At 40.5% G+C, this 26,539-nt stretch overlaps 1 protein-coding gene and 1 long non-coding RNA gene across 7 annotated transcripts in view; one reads left to right on the plus strand and one right to left on the minus strand.

Annotated features, from left to right (window-relative positions):
- Stard3nl (STARD3 N-terminal like) overlaps positions 1-9,683 on the minus strand; it is a 38,138-nt gene extending 28,455 nt beyond the window's left edge. For 2 of the 6 annotated variants that reach the window (NM_024270.3, NM_001347485.1), the window contains exon 1: positions 9,574-9,683. Coding sequence is in view for 3 of the 6 variants with exons in the window: in XM_030247453.1 (XP_030103313.1) it covers positions 7,802-8,022 (221 nt within the window). In the remaining 3 variants the exon portion in view is untranslated. Of the gene's footprint in view, positions 1-4,842; positions 4,963-7,801; positions 8,944-9,004; positions 9,039-9,573 lie in introns of those variants that run through there. The other 4 variants (XM_030247455.1, XM_030247454.1, XM_030247456.1 and 1 more) reach the window with 3 other exon arrangements.
- Positions 9,684-9,716: 33 nt separating this feature from the next.
- The window catches only part of Gm40827, a 29,727-nt gene continuing 12,904 nt past the window's right edge, over positions 9,717-26,539 (plus strand). Inside the window, exon 1 of the long non-coding RNA XR_873152.2 lies at positions 9,717-18,154. This is a non-coding gene — a long non-coding RNA (predicted gene, 40827). The remainder of the gene's footprint in view (positions 18,155-26,539) is intronic.

Raw genomic sequence — 26,539 nt, forward strand, 5'->3', positions numbered from 1 at the left:
GAGGCAGGGCCTGGAGGGGAGCCTGGCTCACTGGAGAGAGACATTACTGAAGTTCTCTGGACTGGCTGATCCTGAAAACAGCACAAGACTGTAAAAGAGAAGTTGTGGGCCCTGAATCTTCTCGTTCACCAAGGGACCCTTGCCAGAGGCTGAGCTATCCGGCCATGAATTTCTATCCTCCAAAGCAATAAGCTAAAAAACCTCTTTCTTTTTAACATTGAGGTAGACTTTACATAACATAAAATTATAAAATTTAAGTGTACAACTCAGAGGCTTTGAATATACTCTCAATACTGTGTAATTTTCACCTTTATATAGTTTCAAAATATTTTCATCACTGCCAATGGAAATTTCATAGCACTTACCCAGTAACTCCTTATTCCTCCCCCTTGCCCTGCCCTGACAACACTAATTTGTTGTAAATATTTCATAAGAACGTGCTGTAATTTGTGTAACTTTTACTTATCACAGTGTATTCAAGATGCACCCAATCTATATCAAGTGTTAGCAAAAGTTGGCATGCTAGTCTCTTGCTTTCTGTTGCTGTGATCAGCACTGTTACCAAAAGCAACTTGGAAGCAAAGGGTTCATCAGGTTTACACTCCAGGCCACACTCCAGGCCGTCACTGAGGGAAGTCAGACAGGCACTCAAGCAGCAGCAGCAGCAGCAGCAGCAGCAGCAGCAGCAGCAGCAGCAGCAGCAGCAGCAGCCGCTGAAGAGCATAAGAGTGATGCTCACCGGCTTAGGCCCAGGCTACCATTCAGGTACCTCTGTTAAAAAGGCCAGGTCCACCTCCCAGGGACGGCTCTTCCCATAGTGGGCTGGGCCCTCTTACAGCAATTACCAATCAAAAAATGCCCCCAGAGACATGCCCATAGACAAGTTTGATCCAGGCAATCCCCCAATTCAACCTCCTCCAGATTGTATCAATACTATGACAATTCCAAACTGTGACAGCTGAAATTAACTAGGAGACCTATTTACAAACTAAACCACTTACAGAATTATTCTATAGCAATCATTTTGTTATAACACCTTCAAGACTACCTCTATTATTCTAAGTGGTCAGCCCCAAAAACCTATACATACAAGTAACATTATATAAACTGAAAGAGTTATAATTATATATACACATACACAGAGGATCACACATACACAAGCATATGTATATAACAATAATAAAAACAGAAACCATAAATGTGAGAGTAAAGGGAGGTATATGGGAAGATTTGGAGGGAGGGAAGGGAGGTGAAATGACATAATTATTTTTTTGAGCTTTTTTTGCAGGATAGTTGATCACACTGTGAACTCCGAGACTGTGATATTTACTGAAAAAAAATATATATATGTTTCTAGTTGTGATGTGTCTCAACCCTTAGCACACACCTTTAATCCCTCTGGCTGGAATACAGACATGCCCTTAGGATTTACCTTTAATCCCAAAACTGAAGGTAAAGTTAGTTTGTTGAAGGAAGCACCCATGTTTGAAGTGTAACTGAGTGACAAGGTGATAAATTAGAGAAAGATTTGACAGAATACGAGATGCCCAACTCTTATAAGAAGAAAGGGAAGCCATTTAAGACAGCACAGAGAGAAATAAAAGAGGAAGGAGGCAGTTTTACCCAGCAAGTATTATGGAGACAAGTTGAAGAGAAAATGAGTTAGACATAGAAGGAGAAAGAAAGAGCCAGAGAATGAGAAGGACACAGAAGATTAGAACAGATTGCCAGAGTTAGTGTGAAGCCAAGCAGAGCCAAAAGCAAGAAGCCAAGAGAGATGCCAGATTGACTCCGTCAGCTTAGAGAGGAGTTTGAATCAGAACAACTAAAGTGAACCATCCAAAGTTCAGAAAGAAGCAGGAACGGGTAAGTTTATTTAGCAGTAAGTCTCAGAGGCTGAAAACTTTCTAGGCCTAGATAAGATTATATGGAAGCTATAAGCTTCCATGACTAGGCCTAGGTTTGCAGCCTCTGAGGCAACAATTACTTCAGGCAAAAAAAAAAAAAAATTACTTTTACAGTAGTATATTATTATTTTTAAAAACAGAAGCTAAAATAAGAATGAATGCCCCCATCTCTCTCTCTCTCTCTCTCTCTCTCTCTCTCTGTGTGTATGTATATATATATATATATATATATATATATATATATATATATATATATATATATATTTCACATATTGCTCATAGGTCTTCTGTGACCTCCTATGGAACAATGAGGTATCCTTTTTTTGCCCACATATCGAAAGTTCTTAGAAAGCCAGGCACGGAGCACCTAGTGGTGGGGCCAGGAGGAGCATAAGCTGAGGGCCATCCTCAGCTACGCAGGGATCTCAGAGTCATCTTGGGTTATATGAGGTGCTGCCAAACACAAAACAAAGCAAAAAAAGAAAGAAAAGAAAAGAAACAAAAACATAAGCAGAAAATTTCCTAGAGAACAATTCTGCATCATAGAGAAATAATGGTGGACATGCCAGACATTCTCTGTGCTTGTCAGATTCTTAAACTACAGATACCAATGTATAAACCTAAAGACGGCCAGGTGTAGTGGTGCATGCCTTTACTCCCAGTACTGAGGAGGCAGCGGCAAGAGGATCTCTGTGAGTTCAAGGCCAGACAATTGTACATATACCTCAGGACAGCCAGGACTACATAAAGAGACCCTGTCTCAAAAACATAAAGCAGGGAAAAGGAGTACAGAGTCTGGGTACTTGCTAATTAAAATATAAAATTAAAAAGATTTGCACACATATTTAGAATTTCAACATGATATATTAATATACCAAGAATAATTTGTGTTTTTTTTTTTCTGAGCTAGGGTCTCATGAACTCTCTGTATAGTAGGAGGTGACCTGGTCTGACTCACTATCTATTCTTCATAATGTAAGAATTAATAAAAACAACCTAACCTTCCCAAATAGATTAGATTGGTCATCTTTCCAAAATGTAAAAGCACAGCACAAAAAGGCTACATACACAGAAAGCATAAACACATCAGCTATATGACTCTGACCTACCCAACACAAACAAATGGGCATATTTATTAAGTATCTCCTGCATGTAAAACATTGTGCTGGTTTGTATGAGGGAAAGTCAGATGGAAAAGACACTGTCCCTATACTCATGTACAAATTATACAAGTAGTATCAAAACAAAGCATAAAATATATATAAAAAGAGAAGGCTCGGTATCAGTTTGCAACTAGAAATGCCATCAAAAAAGGCTTGTCTTAGGAGAAACTTAACTTTGAGTGATCTGAAAGGCTACTGTGTATCAGTGAGGAGGAAGACGGGGCAACTTAAAGTGGACCAAGCACACGCATGTCCACTAACAATGAGTCAACCTCTGCCTGGGGAACCCTGGTGAGGGGACTGAGGGAAACAACTGGAAGGCTGGAATGCATGTGTGTGCTAGTGAGAGAGGACTGAAAGCCAGCAGGAGAGTGAGGATACCTTCCCTGTAAGGACCAGCTGAGGAGACCAGGATCCTAAGGGCAGGGCAAACATCAAAGGCCAGTGCTATCTTTGGCAGGGAACTTCCTTGTTTAGAGAAAGGTAAACAAGAACTCCAGGATAAGTGGCTCTCAACAATGTGAAGTGTGCCCTGGTTCATAGCTCCAGGACAGAGGCACCCAGAGTCTGAGTGCTCTCAATGCCCTGAGAGATTTTTTTTGTTTTTGTTTTTTTTTTTTTTTTTTTTTGGTTTTTTTGAGACAGTGTTTCTCTGTGTAGCCTTGGCTGTCCTGGAACTCACTTTGTAGACCAGGCTGGTCTCGAACTCAGAAATCCGCCTGCCTCTGCCCCCCAAGTGCTGGGATTAAAGTGCTGCGCCACCACACCCGGCTGCCCTGAGAGATTTTTATTTAAGCACTGAGACGAGTGCAAGTCGTGAAAGAAAAGACTGGGAGCAATGCCTGGCGGTAAAGGCTGGCAGTTCTCACGGTCCCTACCAGCAGCAAAGTGCAAAGCATGGGAGATGGCCAGCTTTAATCTCCACATTCCTTGGGCTGAAAAGAACCCAAGACAATGCCTGTGGTGAGGAAGCCTTCCTGCCCATCCTCTGCGTGCCTGAGCCTTCCTTCCACCCAGCATGAACCCGACTTCCATCACGGAGTGGCTGCACACGTCCTTAGGGCAGCAAAGCTCTACCACAAAACTCCAAAGAGGACCTCAGCTACCAAGCGGAGGCTCTGGTTACCTGCTGGCTTACCCGCTTTCTAAACAGGTTATTACTCCTCTTTGCTATGCAGAGACGAACATTTCACTGATGAAATCCCTAGGCTTCTAGTTTCTCTTGAAAAAAAAAAAAAATAGACAACTGGCCAAATTCTCCATCTCACCATTTTGGCACCTAGCCAGTGTGTTTACTTCCAGTATCAGCTGGTTCCTGCTGGCATTTGTTTTTCCTTTTTATTACCAGGTCTTTAGATAACTGATAGTATTATGTCAGAGGGGCACTGCCTTGTTTTACAACCCAGTACTGCCACGTTGGTCAAGTTACTCATCCTTTCTATGTTGTGCAAAATAGGGACAATAATACCACAAGCTAACTTAGAGAGAGGCTTGGAGAATAAAGACAACAGACGTTCCCCATGGGGCAGGGCACTTGGGAGTCGAATGTGCTCACAGCCATGTAGCTTTGCTCACAGCCAGGCACTTGCCATATAGTTGACTATCTAGGGCTACAATGCAAAGCTCCCACAACAAAGACTTTTCTAGTCCAATGTCAGTGGTGCTGAGGATGTGAACCGCTAAAACAGGCCATCAGAACACCTCTGGACACAGAAAATCTGTGCTAATTACTAGCAACAAGGCCAGAGCAAGTTCTGGCTTGGTGGCTTTACTTGGCTGGAGAAACTTCTAACACCTCAAGAGCTGCTGATCCCTTTGATGAGTTTACAACATCACAGCAACAGGGGAATGGCACAGGGAGCTGGAGAATCCACAGCATGAAGAGCAGATAACACCTCTGCAGAAGACATGAATTCAGTTCTGTTGGGAGTGGCTAACAACCACTTCAACTCCAGCTCCTAGGGAACCAATGGGATGCTCTCTTTTGAACTCTTCAGGTGCCTACACATACAGGTGCAGATGGCCAGACTCCAACACACACACACAAACACACAGCTTTTTTTGTTAAATGTTTAAAATAAGTTAAAGAGAAAAATGTTACTGGGATTACTTGATTCTGCATTATTAAATCAACAAACAGGAAGTGACTAATTCAAAGAATTATGGAATATATTTTTCTAAAACAAAAACAATACTCAATAACATGCAATATTTGAAACGTCAATTTTCTAGAGAGATATAGGATACAAGAAATCTATAACTGCTTCAACTTTAAAAGCTCTGTGCATTTAACAAACTGAAGATTAACTAGTCATAAAACATTGGGGGTAGGGGTAGACTTTGTGAAACTGAAGAAAAACCCAGAAGAGACATGTTTCAAACTCAGACTAGAAACCTAACCCTAATCCAGCTCCCGAGCAGGAAGACTCTCCAGCCTTAAACAGCCTGAGTCAAAAACCTCAGCAGAGAACTGAGGTTTTAGTCTCCATTCACAAGAGAAGAAGGATCTTCTAAATCTAAATCTGTTCACAAAGAAAGGAACCAATCAGAAACTCTGTGATTGGTGTGCTTGCCAGCAGTTCTGAAGTGCAGCAAAAGCCGTACGAGCTGACCAGGCCCAGGAAAGTGGCCAAGAGTCCCAAGGCCAGTCTCTCTAGAACCCAGCTTCTCCATCTATAATATTAACAAGAGTAACGATTATAACTATCTTAACACAAAATTCTCAGTAGCAATGTGCTCTCAACATTTACATCTAAAGATTTAAGATTCTCAAGAGACCCAAGATGGAACAGGAAGACAGTTCTGTGGAATCAAAGCCAAGAAAAGCTTACCAGCGCTTCTTGAAAACATGGTAATAAAAGTGCAAATAAAACTAGAAGGCTCAAGACTCTGCAAAACCTACAGCACGGACAATGCAGATGGAGTCTTCTAAACTTTAGCCAACACAGATATTACGGTGCATCTATGGTAACACATGGAAAAAGGGATGAAGATAAAACATGTTGCAGAGAAAGTGTTCCATAGGTTATGAGAAAAGAGAAAGCTTCCATCAGCAAGAGAAGAGAAATAAGTATTTTACTGAGAGGGTCCAACATTGGGGTAGACGCTGAGGCACAGTTATGCTGTGGTAGTCCTCAGGCAGAACACAGCAGTGGCACAGAAGTGCTCAGGGTCCCTGCTTGGTGCACAGGCCTCACCATGACTAGATAGCCCAGGTGCCTACAAGATAGAGTCTGATGCGGATAGCCTAGATCTCTAAGAATGTGGGCATCAATTGCACGAACATCCTTCCAGACATTGAGACTTGCTCTAAATAAACAGTTTTGATATTTTGAGATCAAATGGAGAAACCTCTTTTGCATAAATATAAAGATCTCTGACATTTAAGAATTCTATTTACAGTACTTTAAGGCTATTAAACGCAATTTCCATCTTGATAGCCACTCAAATGGGCAGCCAAAAGCAAATTAACCTACTGATTTTAATTTTTATAACTTTACTGTTGTTAACCTAATATAGTTCTTTGACTAAGAGAACCTTACAACAAATGGTTCTTTTTAAAATTTAGGACAACCAACACTATTTCTCAACCATATACTAGACTGGTTCGTCAACCATATAAAGTTTATAAACTGGCTTCTACCTTTTTAAAGTAGCATGAGGAAAATTACATCACTGAGTTGACCCAGTGCTTCCTCAATCATGGGAAAATTCTACTTGCTACCAGAAACAAAGACCCAGCAAATCGAATGCCACACTACCTCATATCTAAGAAAACGATCAGGCTAGGAAAATAGTTAACAACTTTTAAATTTCAAATATTTCTGAAATTACAACTTGAATTAAAATTGTTTCAGAGGTACTGGGGATTGAACTCAGACATTCTTTCCCTGAGCTACAATCCTGCCTTCTTATTTTTTTATCAGGAGACATGGTCTTGCTATGCCCAGGCTGGTCTACACCGTGGGATTTCCCCTCCCAGGGATTTGCATAGAGTTGGTATTGTAAGTGTATACCTCTGTACTGGGAGTCACTTACAAGCCATATGTACTATTCACTGGAAGTCAGTTAGCCTTCTAATAAAAAGGAAGGGTGTGTGTAAAGAGCTGACATACACTTCTTCAGAAAAAAAGGAAAAAAAAAAAAGAAAACTAAAAGGGCTTTATTTTAGTCCAAGGAAAAACATTGCCCCATCTTTGAAATTGTCTTCTGTGAGTTAAAAACATGAGTTAAGTTTCTAGATACTGATATGCTGTACTTTGAAATATACAGACACTCTTTGCTATGGGATTTGAGAAGGAAATAGAACCAAAAGGAAACAAGAAAAAAGGCCTAGCATGCAAATTTGGAAATAAGCATTTGGCATTTTATGTGTTGCGCTTTAGAAACTGCTGCCTATCTATAGTTCCAGAGCCTCTTCTCCACCAAAAGGGTCCAACGCATGAGTTCCAAAATGCAACATCAGGAACCAAATTTGAAACATCAATCCGTAGATCCTCTACTTGCTTCTGGGAGAAGGGGTGAAGCATGGTGAAGTCGAGTAAAGCTAACAACCTCCATCAGTCTAGCTGAGGGAACTTAGTGTACATTTTCTTCACTGATGAAAAGTTTGGTATTTGCAGTATGTCTGAAAGAACAGAATGCATGTGCCACGCCCAGAAAACTGCAGGAACTAAATAAAGACACAGTAATCCTTAGAAATGCAAGTGCTAATAGGAAAGGCTCACCTACCTACTGTTACACCTTCTCAGCTCTTGTTTGGACAGAGCAGGACTGCCTGCCAGTGCTTTCCAAATGGAAAGTAGGTAAACACTGTCCTGGAAATGAGTGACAGCTGGAAGAAAGGGGATAAAAGCTAGAACTGAAGATAAGCAGAGGGTTTGAGTCTTGCCTACAGCAGCAATTAAAAGAAAAACTACTATGGGATACAGTACTAGGGAAAAGAAAGCCATTCTTAAGAGGACCTCTAAAGAGAAAATATAAAACAATTAATGATTTCATAATCAAAACAAACAGAACGCGGCTGAGAGTTTAGGAGTGCCTCGGAAGGTATCTGAAGTCCGCACTTCCACAAGGAAGCCTGTTCCTTCTTCAGCATTGCCCAACCCAGGTCAGCTCAGCCACCTCACTAGCCCACCATTAAGGATACAGCACTGCTGGACTCTCCTCCCACTGTGCCTGCTCTTCCAGCTTCTGCATTTGTAACTGGACACTTCCTGCTCCTCCCCTGACTAAATCACTCTAAACATTCAGGTCTCATCCAGAGCATCACCTCTTCAGGGACATTTTCCCAGATCCCACACCACAGCCACACCAATGTCCCTTACTGCCAGATTTTCTAGCATTCATTCCTATCTAAAATCATATTGTTATTTGCACATATATTCTATCTTCACTAAAATCAAAGGAACTCGAGGACAGAAACCTTATCTAGCGTTCAATACTCAATTTTCAACACCTAAAACAGCATGTGGCATCATATAAACTGTCTAATAATTAAATCCAAATGATAATCACTATCCTGAGAAGGTAAGTCCTTGGAGCAGTTTTAAATCCATTTCTTTAATGCTTTTGACAATGCAATCTTTAAAGGTTCATGTTTGAGACAGGAAGATCTCAAAGAAAAATGTATTCTTCCTTACAATACAAAACATTACATATGTGTGAATATTATGTAGGGGGGGCACAGTCTACACTGTCCCTTCATGGGCATGATTATCTAGCATTTTACTTATGCACAGATGCAGCCAAAAATACTGTAAACTGCTCTTTGTCATCAAATCTTGCTCTATAAGTGGATGATGGACAGAAGAAGCATAGATGGGATTTACCGTTAGGAACCTTAAACAAAAACATCAGACGGAACTTGCTATAGTAACTCGGTACCCTGGGAGGTCAGACGGCTACTGTGTTCATTCAATCAGCCTTACTAACCTTATCCAAACTAGTACTGGGTCAAGTGATGGATTCCATCTGTGAACAGAGACAAATGCCTTTACAACTGCCATACTAAGAGAACACTAAGAAAAGTTCCACAGTGTCCACCCATGTTCCAACCAAAAGAGGAAGAAAAAGAGCCCTACTGAGATTTAAAAAAAAAAAAAAAAAAAAAACTAAAGGCAGGATGAGTGGGCAATGCGGAGAGCTGAAACCATGGCTAGAACATTCATGACTCATGCTTTAATTTTCGTTTTGTTTTGTTACATCAGGGCTTTTCTTGACGAAGGCACAAGGCCAGTAACAGACAGTACCTGCCGGCCTACACCCGCATGTCACCTTGGACTTGATGCGGATGCAAGGCACGGGGCCGAGGCTGGACCACCTGCCTCCCGGTGAGTGTGGGTGTGGGCCCGGGGCCAGCTTCCCTCCCGCGCTCCGCCGCGTTCCGCGGCTGCACCCACAGGCCCCACGGCCAAGGCCAGGTCTGGGGAGCCCGGCAAACCCTGGAACCTCAGGCATTTGGCTTCACGACCTGCCCAGCAGGGCGCGGAAAGACAGCCTACCTCCTCCGCGGCGCGAGCCGCCCGCCGGCCTGCAGACACGGCTCCGCGGTCCCCGCCGGCGGGGCTGGGGCGGGGCTGCAGGGCGGGACCCTGTCCGTGACGTCAACGCGCTGGTCACGCAAAGACGCTGCGGCTTGCTGGAAAAGTGAATAGTGGCAGAGGAGACGGCGGGTTGGTTTACAGAACTGTCAGTTTTCGGACGACCAGTAGATGGCTCATAAAGGAGGCAGTGGGCGGGCCTAGGACTAGCCGCGCCTCCAAAGCCTGTTAAGGTATCCAGCTTCTAACAGCAGGCTTTTAGTGGGTTTTACCTTCCTGAGAATTCTACGGAAGGCTTCTCTTAGATAGGTTTTAGGCTGCAGCCGGTGAGGGGTAACTCTGAGAGTGGATTTCAGGCCCTGGCCCCTTGGTTTCAGCTGTCCACTAAGAACTTGTCTATTCTAGGACTCGACCGTAAGTCTCAATCAGCCCAGTCTTACGTAGGAGTAATGCCTTTGTCTTACTGATAGTTAAGGCTAACTGTATTTACTTAGTTGTTATACACGACATTGGGCACTAAGTGATGTTTTAGATTTTTCCAATAGCTGGTACAGTTACGTCCTTAAATGCAAGAATACAAAGGAAGATAAAATATATTGCACTATGAGTGCTGAAGACTCTCAGCCTGTTAGAGGAAAATAATATTAAGAATAGTATTTTTAATAGATACTCTTATAAAGTAGTTTAATCGTTTTTATAATGTTTACATTACAAATGTGAATTTATATACGTGCAAAATTTTGAACAGTGCAAGTTGGGTGAGAACTGTTTTTATAAACCAATCAAAGGCTCAGTCTTTGTGTGATGGGTCCTTCCTGCATTGACATGTGAAAATATTTGTTAACACTCAAGTTCAGTTCTTCATCTAGCCTTAAATGTGCCTCATTGCTTTTTAAATGCTAAAAGTCTTCAGCGCCAATGATATAACTTGCCATCTCTATGCCCTTAAACATACAGTTTGTTTGGATTTTTTTTTTTAATTGCTAGTATGAGAAATGCTACCTTAAACATGTGTGAATGTGTTTTCCTACTTCTGTCCAAGTACTGCTTATGGTGCAGATGACAACAAAAGAACAGACTAGATCTCAGGCATACATCTTCAATCCTAGTAGTAGAGTCTTCAGATAAGGGCCCCTAGTGTTGCTACAGTGTTCATTTCCACCCATAAAGTTTAAATAATCCTATTTACTACCCTTTGGAAGAGAAATAATATGCAAGCTTTTGTTGTTGTTGTTGTTTTTTTCAAATTGATGAGCATGAGAAAAGTTAGGGTTAGGGTGTGTGTATATATACAAACTAAGTTCAGGGTTCTTGTATACAATGATTTGGGTGACAAGGTGAAGCAACTTGTGTGACTACTGTAATGCAGACGCCTTCCACTTAGTAATTAAAACACCTCACACTATCCTAATACTGTCACCGTGATTAGTTTTGCCTGCTTTCAGACTTTTGTATACATACAAAGTACATACTTACTCCAAGGCTCCTTTTTCTTGATACCTGTGATGGCTGGTATTGATTATCAGCTTCACACGATCGAGAATCATCAAGAAGACAGATGTCTGGGCATGTCTGTGTAAGTTTCTAGCTTGTGTTAATTGAGGTGGGAAACCCACTCTAAAGCCACCTCATTCATATTCTGCGGTCCCAGAACAAGTAAGATGGAGAAATGAGTGGAATAGCTGTGTTCATGTTGATGTGTTTCCAGATATGTAGATGTATCCCACACTTCGGCCACCATGCCTTTTCTGCCATGTTGGATAGTACCCTAAATATAAGCCCAATATATCTTTCCTGAACTTGCTTTCTGTCTTATATTTTATCTAAACAATAAGGAAAATAAGTAATATATCACTATATTTGTAATACTAATACATAGTAAAAGTGTTATAGTAATTTATCCATTCTCAGTTTTGTTTATAATTCCAAATGTTGTTCATTCTACTGTTGCTCAGCATTAGGTAATTGGATGTTTGGAGTAATTACAATGATGCTGTTATGGATATTCTTGCACCTTGTCATTGGTACCTGTAACTATACATTTGATCTTGATATATAAGAAATGTCTCACTGTGCCTCAGGATATAAATACATGTTTAGCAGGAATAGACATTTCCTAGTAAATTTTTGGTTTCATCAATTTCCACATCCGCAAACAAGGAAAAAAATCTGGATGCTCAATATTTGGATGGATAATATTTTCAGCTGTAATCTTTCATACTTCTTTTCATCTTTTACATGTCTATATTTATAAGTATCATAACATGGATTTGACTTGCATTTTCTACATAAAAATGAGTTTATAAACTAAGATTATTTGTATGTCTTTTGTCAATATCTCTCAAAAAGTTAGTTTTTGCTAACTCTTTAATTATGTTATCAGCCTTTTCCTTAAGGCTTTCTTATATTCTTGATATGAGTTCTTCATCTCAAATATATTGTGTTAGAACATGGCCCAGGAATTGTGAAGGCCAAAGTTATGTTTTAAGTTTTAATTACTGTACTTAAGAAATCTATAAAATAAAAATGCCTCTAATCTGAAACTTCCACTTGACCAAGGGCAGATAACTTCTTGGAGTTCTGGGAGCTATGGTTCATGTAAGACAACAAGCCATGGTTTTCACTTCTGTAAACAAGGTTGCTTACCTCAACTACACAGGATGTCCTTAATCACATGTATGTGAGCAGTACATAGACAGGAAGTATATCAGGATGTATGCTTGCCCCTGATTGGTTGAAGGCAAGAAATACGTAGCTGTGTGGGGTTTGCCTTTATAAGCAATTGACTAGCATACTTATGGCCACTCTCTGGGAATATTGGTATGGACCTGGCCAGCATCTATTATCCAGTCCAGTATTTAATAAAACGTGCTTCGAATTTGGCTCAAAAATTGTGGTAGTAGGCTTATTTTCACCTAGTAGAATTAACGTGTTCTGGAGGCCCCAGCAAAATCAGACAACCAACCTAAAATTTAAAGCTAGACCTTCATTCCCAGACTCCAGGCCTTCCTTAAAAGTTATACAGCTTGAGATATTCCAAGCCTTGGAGAAGTGCTTTCAGTTTTGTGTACTATCAAAGTGAACTGCCATGATGAGAACAGCAGCAGCACTACAGAGGCATCTCCTAATCAGTCACAGTATGGTTGTCTCTGTGGGATCCTGATCTGGAGCATGGAGGGGCTCAACAAGACCCAAATATTCTTCCATCCAGGGCAAAAAGCAGGACATCGCTTGCCCACCTGGTTCAGGAAATTTGGAAAGTTTTTGTCAGTCTGTTTTGTCCGTGTGTTGATGGATTTCTGTTTTGTGGTATGCCCATAAGCTTTATTGCAAGCCTGGGAGCCTAGATGGATCTGAGTCAGGCTCAGCTGGATGTATGAGTGATGGTGGCCACCACATGTTTTGTTTCTGGCTGATGTCCTTCGTGTGGGAGAGCTTTCTGTGTTCTGTGTTTATTGATTTTGTTTTTGATTTCCCTGCTGATGCAAGCCACCAGCCACCACCACTAACTTCACCTGTCATGGCTGCTTTTACTGCCAGAGTTCAGAATTTATCTCTAACCCTTTTGGTCACTGGATTGAGTTTAGCAGAGATTTAAACATCATTTAGGTGTGGATAACATTAAAGTTGCTTTAGGCTGTTCTACTTTATTGAGATGCTTGCTCTGGGGTTGGGTGGCAGCTCTCCCTTCTCTATACCCAAGCATGTTTATTTAAGTTTCCTCTATGTCCTTTGTCAGAAGAGCCACCTGATTCTCTGACAGAGAAAAGAAAGCAAAGCAGAACTGCTTTAAACATTTGACTATTGGGACTAAAGAGATGGCTCAGTGGTTAAGAGCACTGGTTGCTCTTCCAGAGGTCCTAAGTTCAATCCTCAGCAACCACATGGTGACTCACAACCATCTATTATGGGATCTGATTCCCTCTTCTGGTGTGTCTGAAGACAGCTACTGTGTATTCATAATATATATATGTGTGTGTGTGTGTGTGTGTGTGTATATACATACATATATATATATATATATGTATGTATACACACACAAATACATCTATGTATATATTATATATTATGTACAATATATAATAAATCTTTTAAAAGAGCTCATAAAAATGGACTACATATAATGTATATAATAAATCTTTTAAAAGAACTCATAAAAATGGACTATTGGTTTCATTTAACTGTCTAAAACTTTGGTAAAATATAAGCCCTACCATAAGATTTGAAAGACTATTATGTGAATTATATGAACTTCCTGGACATCAATATATGTAAGTTTATTGGGTATGGTTAAGTCCTGTAATATCTGTAACAAAAACGTTAACTTAAAACTCATAATACAGGGGGGCAATAGTTAAAAGTCTAGAATAGGTAATTTTAAAGGAACTAAATGGTGTGATGTCATCTGGAATATAAGTAACATATGGTTTGCTGCTATCTTAGCCCCTGCCCCCTATTAACATAGAGGTGACCAAGAGTCCAGTAGCCACATTTGCTGGAGAGGGTGTGTGTCATGTGACTTCATCGCTAAAGGTGACCACATGATAACATCAATCAATCAAGGAGGCAACAACAGGTCTCCAAGATATCCTGGATTAGCATGTTGTTTTTTTTTTTTTTTATGCTAATTCTTGTCCTAAAATCAAAGTAAGAGATTTTAAAAGATAAGATTTAAAAACAGTGCTTGTTTTATAAGGTATTAAAGCTGCACCTCTATGTATTTTTATATAAGAATGAACCTCATGCTGACAGCCAAACTTTATAATGACTCAAGTAGCATTGGCTTTAAAGACATGAAATGGTCCTGGAGAGTAACTGAGAATTGGCACTGTGTGGCAGGGTTGGAGTTCCTAAAGAGAGCCCAGGATAGGGATCCCAGCAGTTTTGGAAAGACCAGTGCCATGTGATAGCCACCAGAAACAAGAGCCACAAAGAAACGGAACCAGATGAGCCCTAAAAGACAATCTATATGTGCTGCCTAGGGCAGGACCAGAGGGGCTTTCTCCAGTCCCTTGGGAAACCCTGAGAATTGTGTGTGAATCCTTGCATTGAGTAGTTTGCATGGTTCAAGTTTGGTTTTACCTTGTACAAACTGTGGTTATGTCCTGTTTCTTCCCACTTGAATTGAAAAAGGGCACTTTATTTTTGATATTGCAGGAGCCCATAGTTGAGATTTTAATTTTTTTTAAAGGAAATTTTGGAGTTTACAGAAATTTTAAATGAAAAGAATAGATATTTTCTTTAACTATTTAAATTTATAAGGCTATGGAAAATTTTAAGTTTATAAAATGTTTTATATTAAGATATATTTAGTAATATGTAACCTTAAAATAAATAAATAAAAGGCTAAAGAATTAGGGCCACAGCAATAGGCAGTAAACACCAGAAAATGGGATATTCCTATTGTGATGGTTTTTATATTATTGGACCAAGGAGTGGCACCATCTGGAGGTGTGGCCTTGTTGGAATAGGTGTGACCTGGTTGGAATAGGTGTGTCACTGTGGGTGTGGGCTTAAGACCCTCACCCTAGTTGCCTGGAAGTCAGTCTTCTACTAGCAGCCTTTGGATGAAGATGTAGAACTCTCAGCTCTGGCTGCACCATGCCTGCCTGGATGCTGCCATGCTCTCACCTTGATGATAATGGACTAAACCTCTGAACCTGTAAGTCAGCCCCAATTAAATGTTTTTTATAAGACTTGCCTTGGTCATGGTGTCTGTTCACAGCAGTAAAACCCTAACTAAGACACCTATCCTATGATGTAGTGAGACAATGACCTAAGCAGTCTAGCATAGACTCCATAGAATGTCTCTCCTTACCTATGATCTATTCAGGTAAACAGAAACTGATTCAAGAATGTGGGTCTAACCCATGTCATTGCTAACTTGTTAAGCTTTAAATGTTTTGATAAGCTGCATCATACAAGACACTGTGATATTCTGTAAAAGTAATCGTATAAAAGGACCAGGAAAGTGAAGTTGCCAGTTTCCCCATGGACAGCATTTACGATTTAAAGTTTTATTTTGATACTTAAAGAGCTTCAATTCAGAAATTTTTATTTTCACAAGATTCAAACTTAACAGAGATAAAACTGTAAATCCCAATTGTATAAAAGCTACTAACTTATTGTGAACTGTCATGTAATTCATTTACAATGACAAACTTTAGCCTCCTGTTTGTGTTTTCAAGGTGAAGCCTGAAGATAGTAAATAGATACAGAATTTTAGCTAGTAAAGCATAAAGCTAGTAACTGAATATAATGTAAAAGCAAAGTTTTGTCTACCTCAGATATACTTAACTGATTATGGTCCTCAAACTTCAGAGATCTGCTAAATGTGGCTTTTAAAATGTTTAACGGAAGTAGTTTTCCATAATAGATGGAAATGCCAAATTCTAGTAACAACCTTAAATTCTCCAAAGAAGACTGTGAAGCACAGATAATGCCACATGAATTGTGGTAACACAAACCACTGGGAAGTACTGCCCCAAGCCTTGTCTACCACCAGGGCCCGACCCAAGCAGTGGACAAGCAGGACACTAGACAGTTGACTACCCACTTTACATAAACAAGACAGACCAGTCCCCCAAGTTCCTCCTCCACAGGAAAGTGTCTCCCATCTTCTGGACCTGGTGGCCAAAGACTGAGGCTGCCCTGGGACATCTACCCCCAGTGAAGTCATTGAGACCACAGGAGCCTAGAGTAACTGTCTAGAAAATTGGTAAGTCTCTTGTCATTTTAGCTCATGCATAGGCCATTTGGATTATACTTCCTACTGAAATTAACCACCGCAGAGTTTTGATAGGCTGGCTAGGTTAAGTGTAGTTTTTCAGTTTTAACAGCAACAGATCCTTCCCCAAGGCTTCAGATACCTTGTTAGTTCATGTTATATGTAAAAATCAGGCCTTGCTTTTCCTAGAGCTACTAGTGCTGAGACGGGCAAACAGCTTTCAGATGTAACTTTTTACAAACTATTTTGCAGTGTCTGCTCCTTAAACAATCATTTGTGTCTCATGGTAAATTACTGGATTAAAAAAAAAGTTTTAAAGTATATGTAAGTTCTAAGGGTGTAAGAAAGTATTCTAAGATATGTAAATGCCAGGTATAAAGTATAAGAAAATGGTTTAAGGTAATAAAAAACATTTCAGATTTTTCCCACCTATATGCTACTGTTATACTAAAATATCAAAAGTTCAATGTTTTAATATTGATCAATGGAGTTCTGATAAGCTGCTAAAGCACTGACTATCATCAGTCACAAGATCAAGATTTCAAATTTCCCTTGGTTATCTTTCAAATACAGGCTTAAAAATGCTCCTTATTAAGTTAAAATTATGTCTGTCCATCTGGCTGAAAGTGGGATCCAGTTCAAGGGGAGGCCCCAAGGCATGACACTATTACTGAGGCGACGGAGCACTCACAAAAAGGGACCTATCATATAACTGACTTCTGAAAAAAACCCAACGAGTACCTGAAAGAGTCAGATGCAAATATTTGCACCCAACCAATGGACAGAAGCAGCTGACCCCTATTGTTGAATTGTGGAAGGCTGAAGGAAGCTGAGGAGAAGGGCGACTCTGTAGGAGGACCAGCAGTCTCAATTAATCTGGACCCCCGAGATCTCTCAAACACTGGACCACCAAACAGGCAGCATACACCAGCTGATATGAGGCCCCCAACACACATACAGTAAAGGACTTCCGGATCTGTGTTCATTCAGAGATGAAGCACCTAACCCTCAAGAAACTGGAGGCCTCAGGGAGTAGAGGTCAGGTAGGGTGGGGGGACATCCACGTGGAGACAGGGGGGTGGGGAGGAGGTATGGGATGTGGAGCAGTCAGAGGGTGGATGGGGGGAATAAAATATGAATGTAAAAAAATAAAAAATAAATAAAGTAAAAAAAAATTCTGTCCATCCTCTATATGTTGAGCCCTCTGGACAGAGAAAGGAATGTTTATGCTTTTTAACCCAAAGCCATATCTTTTGCCGTGACTTGAAAGCTTAAGTGTACTACAGCTGTTATAGTCTATAATGTAGATTTCAAACAGTGGTAATACCAATATATATGTTATCTCTTTTTGTAAACTAACATATATATATATATATATATATATATATATATATATATATATCTCCTGTAAGCCTGGGGAGCCAGAGAGTCCTCAGGTTTGGATCCACCTCTCACAGGTCAAACAGACTATGGATAGGTACAGTGTAAGTCTCTCCACCTGCCTGTTCCTAAGGGTGTGCTTGTCTCGCTCTCCCCTCTGATCTTGGGACTCCTCCCCTCCCCCAACTACCATAGCTATAGGCCTGAAAGTTGTAAATTTACATGTTTCCTGTAAGTTTCTAAACTTTAGCTTCTGTTCTTACTCTATATCTGTCTGTGCAGATTTCTCCTTGGCTTGACGACAACATCTAGGAGTTGGCTGCAGACTACAGACTGCTCTACATGGTTGCAGTCCCTGGCCATGCAGAAAGCTGTCAAGGACCAGTCCAGCCTGTGTAATTGCTCCCTGTCTCTCCATCTGGGTCAGCTAACCAGGTGCTTCTGAGGAATATCTCAGTGCCAGAATCTTCTCCCAGACTTTGATGAGCATTACAGCCCTCATGAAGGCTGACAACAATGTTCTCATTTTAGCAGAAGTAGATACAAAAGAGAGCACATCACTGTGTTTCCTCAACTAAAGGCTAGAACCTTAGGTCAAAAGGAAACTCCCCAGACAAAACGTTTACCTGTAGTGTCTATTGCATACCAGGAAAGGTACCTACTTAAACCAAATAGATCCAGTACTATCAGCAGGTAGATTCATTAGCTGAAATAATTCTACAGTGTGATAGGGCACTTGACCTAAGAAGTATTGTGTGGCTTTAAGAGAAAATGCATTCCATGAAAATTGCTTAGAAATCATTAGAGATAATCTGGCCATACCTAAAAGAATTATTAAAAAAAAAATTGATACCTAAGATGAAATAAAAATTTCTAGCTCCTAGATAGTAACTCTAGTGTCAGCAATCACAGGCCTTTGAACCTTCTGTTTCTACTAATGACTGTTTGCCCTTGCGTCATTAATGGCTTGACTATACATTTACAGTCCTATCTGGGTGCCAGTAAGCTGATGGTTACTAGATCCCAATAGGAACACGTCCCTTCCACAGAGTCAAGGATTTGACATATGACACAGCTCATGGGGGGAAATGTGAGGGATAAAGTTATGTTTTAAGTTTTACTGACTGTGTTTAAGAGATCTGTAACACAAAAATACCTCTAACTTGTATGTCCAATGTGCCCAAAGACAGATAACTTCCTGAAATGCTAAAGGCTGTTTGTTCATTTAAGGTAACAAAACCTATGTTTTCACTCCTGCAAGCAAGGTTGGTTACCCCAACTGCCCAGGATGTTCTTTCTCACACCTAGGTGACTGGTACGTTGTCAGGAAGTAGATAAGGATGTATGCCTGCCCCTGTTGGGATGAAGGTGGGAAGTACTCAGCCTTGTGGGTTTTACCTTTATAAGCACTTGGCTAACATAATTTGTGGTCATTCTGTGGGAATCCCAGGTGGACCCGGCCAGTGTCTGTCATCCTGGCCAGTGTTTAATTGTTCTTTCAAATTTGGCTCAAAAATTTTGGCAGTGCTCTTATACTTGCCCAGTGGGGTTATCAGAATGAAGCTGCATGAGACTTCTGAGAGCTTGTGAGAAAACTCCAAGTAAGCAGAGTGTTGTAACCTCTGTTCCTCCATAGCGCACACCTGTTCTTGGAATGTTTTTTCACATCCCTCCCACATGTAGTAAGTGGGAGTGGGTTTACTTTACATATCATATTAACAATTGGTATTCAGAATAGCTTTTTCAAGCACAGGTTGTCCTTGTGATTGTATATAGCCTAAATGTGTGTCCCCTTGCCCTGGGACTATATACAGCCTAAACACATGTGACCTTGCCCTGGGACTATATAAAACATGAACTCCAGTGAACATTGCTCACATGTTCTTGAGTAGCCTTCAGAATACCCAGATTGTAAATTGTCTGATGCCTTGAACAAGATGGGCTATTGCCAGAGACATCAGTCTGCCTCATTTAGCTTTCACTCTCCCAGTTCTTGCTGCCAAGTAAAGTGGTAACAATATCAATACTGTGATATATTTTTTTAACCTGTGGTTGACATTTTCATTACAAAATTAATCTTTGACTTCTTATAGTCTAGTATAAATTAATCCTTCCTAGTTCTTGGACAAGGCAAGACTTTAAACATTTTACTTTTCTTAGGTATTATGTAAATATGCCATGCAATTAAATTGTCTTTTAAATCAATCAGAATATGATTTTAATTTACATAAGCTATATTAGGAATAACTATTTCCTTTTCACATTTATTCCAGGAGTATGGCTACCTTTGGGTATAACCACAGGGAGATACTTAGAGTGATACCAGTTATCCAGAACTGGACTGAGCATGTTGATGGATGCCAATGATATTATTTTAGTGTGATCTATTCTAGAATAGCGCTGTGCACATAAGAAAAGGGTCTGGAGTGTGTTGTAAACATGATCAAGGTCCCCAATGAAGGAGCTAGAGAAAGAACCTAAGGAACTGAAGGGGTCTGAAGCCCCATAGGAGGGACAACACTATGAACTAACCAGTAACTCCAGAGCTCCTTGGAACTAAACCACCAATCAAAGAAAACATACGGTGGGACATGTGGCTCTAGCTGTATATGTAGCTGAGGATGGCTTAGTTTATCATCAGTGGGAGGAGAGGTCCTAGGTCCTGTGAAGGTTCTATGCTCCAGTATAGGGGAATGCCAGGACTGGGAATGAGAGTGGGTGGGTTGGGGAACAAGGGGAGCGGGGAGAGGATTGGGGATTTTCGGAGGGGAAACTAGGCAAGGGGATAGCATTTGAAATGTAAATAAAATATCTAATAAAAAAGGGGGGAAAAAGAATATAAATGTGTATATTTATAATAAAAAGAAAAGCCGGGTGTGGTGGCGCACGCCTTTAATCCCAGCACTCAGGAGGCAGAGGCAGGCGGATTTCTGAGTTCAAGGCCAGCCTGGTCTACAAAGTGAGTTCCAGGAAAGCCAGGGCTATACTGAGAAACCCTGTCTCAAAAAAGCAAAACAAAACAAAACAACCCCCCAAAAAGAGAAAAAGAAAATGCCCCACATAGGCTCAAAGGATATTGGAGTAGGTGTGGCCTTGTTGAATGAAGTATGACACTGAGAGTAGGCTTTGAGGTTTTAATTGGTCAAGCCAAGCCCAGTGACTCTCTTTCTTCCTAAGCCTGCTGATCCAGCTGTAGAAGTCTAGGCTCCTTTTCCAGCACCTTGTCTGACCGCATGCTGCTATCTATGCTTCATGTCATAATTACAATGGGCTAAACCTCTGATCCCGTAAGCAAGGCCCAATGAAATGGTTTGCTTTTCAAGCTTTCTGTAACTAAGACAATAAACCAATGACTTTTAATGGGGTTAACAATAGAAATATGGTAAGGGGTTCCTTACAAGGGTAGAAATGACTCCATGACACCTTGACCACCAAAAACCCATGCCAGCTTGAGTGACAGCTCAGGAAAGCTCAAAACTGGTAGCATACTGAATTATCTTGCAGGCAACTTAATACATCTCTGCCAGGTAGCTTAGTAGGTCTGCACCTCTTCCATACAGCTAAGATGATCTCTTACTCTTCGAAGCAGCTTGGCTGGGCTCTATGTCTTAATTGGCTCAGCTTGCCTACAAGTCTCTGGGCAGCTTCGCTGGTCTGAGAGTGTCTCTCAGCTGTCCTTCCTATTTATATGCATTTCGGGATGGAGGGAACTGGTGAATCTGGTCAGTTGAAAGGACTTCCTGAAGCCTCTAAATTATTTACTTTCTAAGCTTGAGAGGTTTCCCTGTAGAATAGTCTTTCATCTGCCTGTAGAATATTCTATGTTTTAAAGGGCCTCCCTTCAAGATAGAAAGTTTTCCCTCAGAAGCGATTGCTACACGTCTAAGCGTATTGTGTTGCACCATATTGGGATGTCCCCTTGTCAAGATGGCTGCCCTGTCAGGTTGAGGAGGAGCCCATGCTTGACCCGTTCTCAGTAGTTCTGTGGCTTCAACACTAACTGAGAGAAGTTTTAGAAGGCTAAAAGCCAGTTTTTATTTTCACTCTCTGTTTTCTCTTGAGCTTTGCTGTCATGGAACAAAACACAATTCAGCACTCCTTTCTTGGCGTCTTCATCACACAGTACTGTAGGCACTGTATATAAGGAATTTCACCATATTTAATAACTCTTACAAAAGCACAGTAATTCCCATCGCATACTGGTTTGGTAACTTAAAGAATGGCCAGAGAACCATTGTCAGCAGAGTCTTCTTTGTCTGTGGACTGTGCAGTACTACAATGGTGTTATCACCTCCTTAGTTCTAGAGCTATAACCTGACTAGTTGCCTCATTTGCATTCCAGAGGACCCCTAGCTGGACTTGAAACTCTAAGATGCCTCTCCCACATTCTAGAGATAAAAGAGAAGTAGGCAAACTGTCAAACCCAACCAACAGAATGTTTCAATAAACCTCCTGAAAAGTGTAGCCCTCTAAATCTTACCTCATATGGATCAATACTCACAACTTGTACTGCTGTCTGAGCTCCAAACCATTTGAGACTGTTTACCTTGTACTAATTGATACTGCAAAGCAATTTAAGCAAGGTTCGAAAGGTTATTTAGCTCAAACTCTGAGATTGAAGGTTCCTGTTATCTACTGCAATTTTTACTTAACTCTAACAGCTTCTCAAAATCCAAAACAAATACATATTTGTGCATGCTTATGCACACATCACACATACACACACCACAAAAACAAACCATAACAAACAGAAACTCAGAGAAAGCTAAAATCAGTCTTCCCCACCAATAAAGTTGTCAGCCTGAAAACACAGCTCTTCCAACAAAAGAGATAAGAAACAGCCTATTCTGGATCTAAATATGAATGGCCAGGGTATGGAAACACAGATTTAGATTACACCAAATTTCCTCTTCAGATATAATAACAGTTTCATGAGGGTTGTTTTATAGTAGCAAGAGAAAGTCAAAAGTCAACCCAGCTTTTAAATACATTGGTTGGTATTGAGTAAGCAATTTATAGCAAGAGGTAGAAATTGTATTGCATCTACAGATGCTGATTGATAGCACTGTTAGCTCTGGGGTTGGTGGACACTAGGAGTCTTGTTCATACATCTGAAGAATGTATCTAAGAATTACAAGTTCATTTGGTCACACAGAGAGATAGACAATAAATTTTGTGGGCTACTCAAAGGGACATGATAACCTAAGATTATTTGCAGCTTAGTTCTGGACCTGCAACATTAGAACCTCTCCTAAGTAACGGAAGCTCTGAAGAGTCAACAGCCTTTAGGATGCTACCATAGGAGCATCTCTTTGCAGGGAACTTTAGATCAGAAAGTGTTTATAGTCAGCCAATGTGATGAACAGGAAAGAAGGGGGAAACCCTGTGGCACATGGCTCCAAGCAATCTAGAATGTCCCTGGAAACATTCTCTTCCTAAGCAGTCGCTGGTAGAAAATGACTACCCAGAGAAAATGAGAGGGCCTTGCCTGCTTAAAGGGTCTGGACTGATTCTCTGGCTCTGGTAATGTTCCAAACCATTCCCATTATCTAAGTTTACATTACTTAGTGCTGCACTGCAAACTTAAGAACCTGGTTAGCACGATGGTGTGGCAGGTAAAAGTGCTTGCCTTGCAAGCCTGGGGACCTGAGCTCAATCCCAGAACCCACAGTGGAAGAAAATGAACAACTCCCCCAAATTGTCTTCTGACCACTATCCATATAGAAAACTGTAGAATAAGAGCAGCCACACTAGCACTCACACACATATAGATACTTCATGCACATACAAATGCACAAATACTAACAAATAAATACATTTACTCGTTAAACAGTAAACCTTAGTAGAAGGAAGTAAATTTGTTTAAGAATGGCCCAAAGGAAAATAGAAGGGACATTTCTGTCTCAACTGTCCATCTCAAGAAGAGGAATGGATCAGGGGTGTGGACTCTTTTAATAGACATAAACTACAGTGAAACAACCTGTGGGAAATACTCCTGATAACTAGAAGTTTTCTCTCCAGAATGGAGTTTTTCTCCCTTTTTTTCAGAAGTCAAGCTGGACCTGGGACCTTGATTCCCAGCTGCCAATATCTGCATTCCCCCCCCCCCCCAAACAGACACTGAATTATGCAAATACATTCATGTGAAGCTTGAATTGCACATGAAAGGGACATCCACTAAAGGACCAAAGACAGGATTACTGAGTTTAGGCAAAGTTAGCAGGTTTTTCATGTTGTGTTACAAAGCAAGCAGTTTGCTCAGCCATGCATTCTTACCAAAAAGTGCCCACATGCTCAAAGCAGCAGATTCAATGTCTCTGGACCAAAGGCTCTGAGATGGTAAGCTAAGATTGCCTTTGTCTTTTATAACTTCATTATTTCAAGGACTTCTTACATTTTCTTAAAGTTAAATAATATAAGGGACAACTGAGCAAAAACTTTCTTCCACAATTTGTGCTAAGGAAACTGGGCACGCATATGCACAAGGAAGTTGGACCTCTACTCCATTTCACGTTATTACTAACAATTATTAACTCAGAGTGGGGAAAAATGACAATTATAACAGCTAAAGTCATAAAACCCATAAAAGCAAATATAGAAATAAGCATTTTATTTATGTACCATTATTTTTATTTACTATAAATGACTATTTACTTATTTATTCTTGTCCATGTTTGCTTATTCTTCTTGACTTGGAGACAGTGAAAGTGAACTTGTAAGCCCCTAGTTCAAGGTTGTGTTGGTGATCATGACTGTCTAGCACCATACTTCCCCAAGATAAGATCACATAGAGCTGAGAAAGACTATGTCTCATTCACACAGCACAGATCATTTTCATCCAGGAAGAGTGAATAGATCAGGAAGTGAGAACCCAGGCAGAGTCCTAGGAAACATCACCATCTGAAGGACAGACAGAAGCGTAAGACATCAAGAAGCCAAGAGAATATGGACTTAAATCGGAGGAGACTGTGTAGAGTAGCCACAGATGGTATGGGAAAACAGTGCCTTGAGGGATGGAGTGAGGTGGACTTTAACTCAGAACAAGTCAGATAAGAGCAAAATGGATGAGAATACAAGGGTAGGAACAGTGACATAGTCGACAAATATTTACTTAAGGAGACCAAGAGTAAAGTCGGTAGCAATAGCCTTAGCCTTTGATTTGAAGCATAAGAAAACAAGTAGAAAATGGAGAAAGACAAGCATTATCAGAAAGGCCTTGAGAAGAGTCAGTGAATCCTTGAGGGCAGCCTTGATTGAATGGAGCATGGAAACACATGTGTCAGAGAAATCAGTAAATGGCACATGGTGCCACATGTTTAAAAAATCAGTCCAATTCTGAGAGTGCTTGCCGTGGATGATCTGATGAGGGAAGGAAGGAAAAAAAGGGTTTGTTCCAGCATTTTCCATGCCTTTCTTCTATTAATTTGCAATTAAAATAGTTTTAGGAGTTTGTCTAGAAGAACAACCCTTCAATTATGAAGTAATAGGCAAACTACAAAGGCATATTACAACTTAGTTTCCACAAAAATTATGTTCTTTATATAAATAATGTTTAAACATGAGGATTGCTAGTTTCAACTTAAAAAAGAAAGAAAGGAAAGAAGGAAGGAAGGAAGGAAGGAAGGAAGGAAGGAAGGAAGGAAGGGAGGGAGGGAGGGAGGGAGGGAGGGAGGGAGGAACGAAGGAAGGAAGGAAGGAAGGAAGGAAGGAAAAAGAAAGAAAATGACACTTCTGGAAAGAATGTGACCATGAAAGGACATTGGGAGGTGGAGAATCCATGCTATCAGACAATGGATTCTAAAACAAAATGAGACATTTGGGTCTACTCTGAGTGGATTTTGAATGCTAATTTATTCATTATAGTGAATAGGATGGAACACCCTAAAAAGCTCATTGAAAAGTCTGATTCAGATGCAGCAAATTATCTCTAAGAAGTTGAAAACACAAAGAAAATAAAATTTATGATCCCATAGCTAATGTTGGGACTTGGTAGAACTTTGCCAACCCCAGTAATCAGTGAATTTGGTCATTTCCATCCTGTTCCCTCCAAACATGAGGGATTCAGTTGCATTTTGGTGAAACCGTTTAGCTCAATGTGGTCTCTCTTGTAGCTCAGGACCACAACTCCAGTGAGAATTCACTCCTGCTCCACTGAGTGAGTCAAGACGGCCAGGAAGGAGGCCCCCTTCTGCCACCATGACTCACCATGCGTGAGACTGAGCTGGTGACCTAGGTCGGGAGCCACTGTCTCTCCCTTACATGTGGACTCACTGCTAGCCAAAGTTGGTTAGACCACCAATTCCACATGTCAAATTAGGCCTTTGCATTGCAAAGTACCAAGGAGTCACCTAGAGGTCACGGGTCTCTTCTTCCCAGCTATACTTATAAAGTTTTCACACAATGTTTATTTTGGCAGGAAAAATCTTCTGAAGGTTCTCGTGGTAATGTATGAGGAAGGGCCAAAATAATGGTGGCATATCCAGGAAACCTTTACCATTGTCATGGTTGTTTTCAAAGAAAATTATCCTCATTGCTTTTTTCTCTTATTGAGAATTTCTAGTTTTGTTGTAAGCTTGCTGTGGTGACAGAATTTAAGTAAATATAAATTTAAGTTAGTAATTCCTGATTTTTGATAGCCCTATGTTGGTGGAAAGTTTCTCCATAAAATTATGTCCTTCATAATGCTCCTTGGAAAGCAGATAAATCAATCATACAGGCAGGCACCAATAAGTGCTCAGCACTTGTTGGTAAACCTGGCTTTTTGTTAAGTAGGGGCTGGCAGAGTTTCTGAGGTTTTTATTTGTTAGTTTGTTTGGAGTG

Source organism: Mus musculus, chromosome 13, assembly GCF_000001635.26.
Source record: "Mus musculus strain C57BL/6J chromosome 13, GRCm38.p6 C57BL/6J".
Taxonomy (NCBI): Eukaryota; Metazoa; Chordata; class Mammalia; order Rodentia; family Muridae; genus Mus; species Mus musculus.